Here is a 6,642-nt window from a genome sequence, read left to right on the forward strand (position 1 = left end):
GGTTTATGGGTATAGGCTCCTCTAATTGCCAGTGGCACATTGGATCTGTCAATTCAGACAGATCAGAGTGTTGTTTCCGCTTCCTGTTAGCCAATGGAGGTTAATACGAGCCTGATAAATGTCGGCGTTAGCTCGCTAAATGTCTCCGTAACGTTATCGAATTTTCGATAGTTAGCGAATTTCAATCCGCGTCATTGGTTTGACTAAATATTGACTATAACAACAGCCGCGCTGACATCTGTTTTTGTGCTTCAATTCAAAGGTTACAGCCAAGCGTCATCGCTATGATATCGGACACTGCGAAGCGTCGTAACCGAACGCTGCTGCTGGCTAACCAAAACTAACTAGCCGTTTAGCTAGTAGCTTCGTCGGCTAGCTAGGCTAGCTGTTTGCAAACACATTGAGCTAGTTACGCTTAGAGGCCACCGTCGGGTTGAGAACAGGCAGATGTGACCGATCTGTGCGATCACAGCCAGCAATTCTTGGTTTCTTTAGCCCACCACCATTCTGGGGCCAGGGTTATCATCAAGCTTTCTGGCTAAGAGGTTAGCAAGGTAGCTAACGACCTCCTTCTAGCTAGCCGATTGCGCTTATCAACAGCTGGCTACCTAACGAGTTAAGATGGATAAAGAGGAATCGGAGCGGTTGATAGAGAAAGCAAAGCTTTGCTTGCGGTCTGGACGGAGAGAAAAGGCACTTCAGCTCCTGTATGAAGCCCAAAAGATATACCCCAGTACTCGGGCCAGAGGTAATTGTGCCATAAATGGCCGTCTCTTTAACTACCATTGCTTGCCAGCTTGGATGTTTAAATAGAAAGTGCAACGTCTGTAGCTTATGAAATGAGAATTACATAATGCATGCTCGTTGCAACGACTGTTTATCTTGAAATACATACTCCAGAATTCAATTTTCATTAGCGACATGACCTGCACTCACTGTTGATATTCAGTTGTTGTTGTTTTTTTTTATATATATAGTAAGACATTTTATAGTTGGAGTTGCGTGCAAATGTCAAGCTTTGGCTTAGCCTTACGAATACCGTACAGCTTATTCCAGAGACTTTTCATACGTTTAAAGAGAAAATTGTACTGATCCTACGCACTTCTCCCTCTTTTCTAGTACTTATCGATGCGATAGTGAGGAACGGGAGCTCCGCCGCCCCAGAGAGTCACAACGTTCCCCCGCCTAGAGGATGGAGGAACGAGGATTTGGGAGAGGGGAGAGGAGGGGAGGAAGGCAGCGCAGGATCCAGCGAGGACAAGAAGAGCTACACAGAGGAACAGCGGCAGGGGGTTTTCAGGTAAGAACAGCAATGAAATGGATAGCCTGCACGACCTTTTATACCACCGCTACCATCATTGGTTGATTCTCCATGGTTATTTGTAGCATGATGAATTCAATTATTCATTATCTAGTGGGTGTCCATCTGATATTTAAGATGATGCTTGGTGAGACAGGTGGGGGGGGAGGGGGTTGGTGGTGGTTCTTGAAAGCCTGACATCGCCAGACCAACTCACACAAAAGCGTATTAGTCTGGAACCTCTCAGTTCATTTTACATTTCCAAGGGGCGTTTTCAACGGGCGCAAACACTATTCAGGCTGGGGTGGAAATCAGTTTGAATTGGAGGGTGGCCAAACATGAGCTGGCAGATTCCCAGGCTAGTTTCCTGCACCTTCTGAATATGATATTGCACCTTCAGTAAGGGCTGAGTATAAATGCAGGCATGGTGCGCACACACTACCGAAATTAGTCCTAAACTGGCCTGCTAGCAATCGTACGTTTATTTAATCCCCCAGGATAAAGAAATGCAGGGACTTCTATGAGATCCTCGGCGCTTCTAAAGATGCCAGTGACGAGGACTTGAAAAAGGCCTACAGGAAGCTGGCCCTGAAGTTCCACCCAGACAAGAATTGCGCCCCGGGGGCCACGGATGCATTCAAAGGTAAAGGGGAACGGCCTCGACGCAGTCGCCGGACACTGCCGTCCTCTGCCAGCCTGCCCCTCTTCTGACTCGAGCCCTCTTCCTCCCTCCTCCTCTCCCTCTTTGGTGAAACCCCCCACCCCACCTCCTCCCCTTTCTGTGAGACTCTCCCACCCTCATTTTGTTATTGCATCTCCCCCCCCCCCCCTCTCTATCTATTTATCTCTCTCTGTGTGCGCTCTCTGCAGCAATAGGCAACGCGTACGCGGTGCTGAGCAACCCCGAGAAGCGTCTCCAGTACGACCAGTACGGGGAACAGGCTCCCTCGGATGCCTCCCACGGCCCCCCAGGGGCCCACGCCCGCCACGCCCCCAACCGCTCCTTCAACAGGGACTTCGAGGCCGACATCTCCCCCGAGGAGCTCTTCAACATCTTCTTTGGCGGAAGGTTCCCCACAGGTGGGTGTGTGTGTGTGTGTGTGAACGTACAATGGAGAACCATAATCGAGGAGTTGCGTTTGAAAGTAGGGTCTGGGTGTGCGTAATGTTTTTCGTTTTTGGTGTTGTTTTTTTAATTAATCCGGAGAGTTGGTGTAAAGAGAGCGATTGGCCGGTCTAAACCGCCTGGCCGAGTGTCTCATTAAGGGTTGGGTCATCTGTTCTCCTAGGCAACATCCACGTGTACACCAACCAAGGGGCCACCTACTCGAACTTCTACCAGCCTCGACGCAGGCGCCCCTACGAGAGACGCGAGGAGGAGGTGGAGGAGAACCGCAGTCAGGTCAGGGCTCCGAGCGAAGTCGACCTGAAATTCACCCGATAAAAGCTTTTGCAAAAGAATGCTATTAATTCCTCCTGAGTGAGGACAGCGTCTTAAATCAACCCAAAAATGCGCAGGGACATTTCTTACCGTTATCCCGTCTGAAAATGTAATGAATTGTGACGGTGTCCTTTGAGAAATGCAGAAATTGAGTTTGCGCTCCACTTGGGAGGTGCTTGACTCGACGCTTGCTCGACGTGACTTTTGAGGGGCGTTGCTCACCGGCGTGGCCCCACGACGTCTTTGTCCTTCCAGAACACCTTCACGGCCCTGCTGCAGCTGCTTCCTGTCCTGGTGCTCATCCTCATCTCTGTGTTCACGCAGCTGATGGCCACCAACCCCCCCTACAGCCTCTTCTACAAACCGTGAGTCCCCCCCCCCCCACAGCCTCTTCTACAAACCGTGAGTCCCCCCCCCCCCACAGCCTCTTCTACAAACCGTGAGTCCCCCCCCCCCCACAGCCTCTTCTACAAACCGTGAGTCCCCCCCCCCCCCACAGCCTCTTCTACAAACCGTGAGTCCCCCCCCCCCCACAGCCTCTTCTACAAACCGTGAGTCCCCCCCCCCCCCCCACAGCCTCTTCTACAAACCGTGAGTCCCCCCCCCCCCCCACAGCCTCTTCTACAAACCGTGAGTCCCCCCCCCCCCACAGCCTCTTCTACAAACCGTGAGTCCCCCCCCCCCCCCCACAGCCTCTTCTACAAACCGTGAGTCCCCCCCCCCCCACAGCCTCTTCTACAAACCGTGAGTCCCCCCCCCCCCCTACAGCTTCTTCTACAAACCGTGAGTCTCCCCCCCCCCCTACAGCCTCTTCTACAAACCGTGAGTCCCCCCCCCCCCCCCACAGCCTCTTCTACAAACCGTGAGTCGTCGTCCCCCTACAGCCTCTTCTACAAACCGTGAGTCCCCCCCCCCCCACAGCCTCTTCTACAAACCGTGAGTCCCCCCCCCCCCACAGCCTCTTCTACAAACCGTGAGTCCCCCCCCCCTACAGCCTCTTCTACAAACCGTGAGTCCCCCCCCCCCCCCCACAGCCTCTTCTACAAACCGTGAGTCCCCCCCCCCCCACAGCCTCTTCTACAAACCGTGAGTCCCCCCCCCCCCACAGCCTCTTCTACAAACCGTGAGTCCCCCCCCCCCCTACAGCCTCTTCTACAAACCGTGAGTCCCCCCCCCCCTACAGCCTCTTCTACAAACCGTGAGTCCCCCCCCCCCCCACAGCCTCTTCTACAAACCGTGAGTCCCCCCCCCCCCCACAGCCTCTTCTACAAACCGTGAGTCCCCCCCCCCCCACAGCCTCTTCTACAAACCGTGAGTCCCCCCCCCCCCACAGCCTCTTCTACAAACCGTGAGTCCCCCCCCCCCCCACAGCCTCTTCTACAAACCGTGAGTCCCCCCCCCCCTACAGCCTCTTCTACAAACCGTGAGTCGTCCCCCCCCCCTACAGCCTCTTCTACAAACCGTGAGTCCCCCCCCCCCCACAGCCTCTTCTACAAACCGTGAGTCCCCCCCCCCCCTACAGCCTCTTCTACAAACCGTGAGTCCCCCCCCCCCCCACAGCCTCTTCTACAAACCGTGAGTCCCCCCCCCCCTACAGCCTCTTCTACAAACCGTGAGTCCCCCCCCCCCCCTACAGCCTCTTCTACAAACCGTGAGTCCCCCCCCCCCCCTACAGCCTCTTCTACAAACCGTGAGTCGTCCCCCCCCCCTACAGCCTCTTCTACAAACCGTGAGTCCCCCCCCCAACCCCCCACCTCCATAACCCAAACCAGCCACGTCGCAGTCCGAATCCCTGAACCCTCACCGCGGTCGTCTTTTCTACCCCCTCCCCCAGGGCCATGGGACTGGTGGTTTCCCGGGAGACGCAGAACATGGGCGTGCCCTACTACGTGGATAAGGGCTTCCAGAAGGAGTACCGCGGGGACGCTCTGGACGAGCTGGAGAAGAGCATCGAGAGCGACTACATCGAGCACCTGCAGAACACCTGCTGGAAGGAGAAACAGCAGAGTAAGGCCGCCCCTCGTTCCTCCCTCCCTCGTTCCTCTGAGAAAGTAGGCTCAAGAGGTGGGGATGGAAGAAAGGGTTTGGTTTTTCAGTCCCGCGTCGTAGTTAGCGCAGCTGTCGACCTCAGTAGCAAAGGCAGTGTACCGCAGGTCAACAGCAGTCTTATTGAAAACACGGGAACAAAATAATAGACGGATTATTCCGTTCTTGGCCTGTTCAGCAGGAGGCCTGCCGTCACTGCGAGTCTCATTAGAGTAGGGATGAACCTCTTCTTAACGCTCGTTTACAGAAGCTTTTGTCATTGGTACGGATGGTAGTTTACAGTACGTTATGTAAATTACTATGTTTTTACTTGGGAGAAATGTTGTCAGTAGTTTAGAATATATATTTTATATTAATCATTTTACCCAAACACATGGTTAAAAATACTAAAAACCAAAAGAAACTGATCCAAATATCCCCCCCCCCCCCCCCCCCAAAGCCGACACACCCAAACGCCTGCTGCGTGCACACGGTCTTCCCCCACGCTCACGCCAAACCCCTTCTCTACCCTTCCCCCCTCAGAGTCGGACTTGGCCAACCTGGGCCAGCTGTACAGGGATGACCGGTTGAAGCAGAAGGCCGAGTCCATGAAGCTGGACCACTGCGACAAGCTGTATCGCTTTGTCGGCCGGCAGAGGGGAGACTGAGGACTTCTGGAGGGACGAGCAGAGAGCTGTATCTTACACTAAAGTATTGTTTATTTATTTTTTATTCATGAAACCGGGTCACTTTTTTTTTTTTTTTTTTTTTTTCCTCTCCAAGAAATGTCTCTCCTCAAGCAGTGCAACGGTGGTGGACAACGCCCTTTGAAGTTGGGAGGAGGGATGGGGGGGGAGGGGGAGGGAGAAAACAGTGCCTTCTCTCCTCTTGGAAGGAAGAATATGCATGTAAGCTGCCAACCCTGGCCCTATGTAGATAACAGGATCAGGCCCCGCCTGGCCGTGGCACTGTCGTGTTGATGTACAGAAGCCATCGTGTTACTTCCTTACATTAAGGAATTAAAGGCTTGTGGCCGAGGTTTGAGACGGCTTGTTTCATGCTCAAGCTTTGTGTCGCTTATCTGTTTGTGTTTCATTTTTTCGTGCGTGTGTCAGATACTAGGATAGTCAATGATTGATTTGATTTTGTCTGTCGGCAGCACTGTATCGGAGTGTTCTTAAATAGTTCTTCGGGGTGCGTATGGCTTGAGCATTTGTATTAATGTTCTCGTTCATGAAAGAAGGTTCTAGTCTTTTCCAGTGCAGTGCCATGAAAACTGCAGTAAGCGTCAAGCTTAACCAGTGTTCCAGAGGGATGAAAGCTGCTGTAATGTGAAAAAATGAGATGGTAAATGTTTTAAAAGTAATATATAAGTCAACAAATGTGTAGATTTACTTCCGTCTAGCGAAACAAAAATCAATGAGCTCTAGGTCTTTATAATCCACTAGATCCACTTTCTATTAACGACGGATCTTTTGTGTGGTACTGGAGATACCTGTCGGTCCGTTTTTGCTGTGCACTACAAGACTAGCCAAAAGGCGACGATGCTGTTGTCCATCCTATTGTCCATTTGGTCAGACTGATTGGAAACACTGTAATGTTGTTTTATATGAAAGCCCCCCTCCCACACACACACTTGCTGCATGCAGCCCTATGAGAAGCTTTAGCCATGCCCAGCATCTCATCCTCTCCATATCCCCTCTGTGGCACAATAACAGTTCACATGAAATATTAGGGCTGGGCGATATATATAAAAAAATATATATCTCGATATTATCAAATTTACGATATTCGATATATATCTCGATATGTTTGCATTTGCATTTAAATAATAAAAAAAACATGATTTCCTTTTGCCCCCATTAGAAAACATCAA

At 51.9% G+C, this 6,642-nt stretch overlaps 1 protein-coding gene across 1 annotated transcript; it reads left to right on the forward strand.

The window, feature by feature from the left end:
- Positions 1-97: 97 nt before the first annotated feature.
- On the forward strand, positions 98-6,586 carry dnajc18 (DnaJ (Hsp40) homolog, subfamily C, member 18). The gene is made up of 8 exons (XM_062453794.1): positions 98-748; positions 1,120-1,300; positions 1,798-1,943; positions 2,171-2,380; positions 2,590-2,702; positions 2,997-3,106; positions 4,576-4,748; positions 5,310-6,586. The coding sequence occupies exons 1-8, from the start codon at positions 622-624 to the stop codon at positions 5,432-5,434; spliced, it is 1,185 nt and encodes a 394-aa protein (XP_062309778.1). The 5' UTR covers positions 98-621; the 3' UTR covers positions 5,435-6,586.
- Positions 6,587-6,642: the final 56 nt, after the last annotated feature.

This window comes from Osmerus eperlanus, chromosome 27, assembly GCF_963692335.1.
Source record: "Osmerus eperlanus chromosome 27, fOsmEpe2.1, whole genome shotgun sequence".
Taxonomy (NCBI): Eukaryota; Metazoa; Chordata; class Actinopteri; order Osmeriformes; family Osmeridae; genus Osmerus; species Osmerus eperlanus.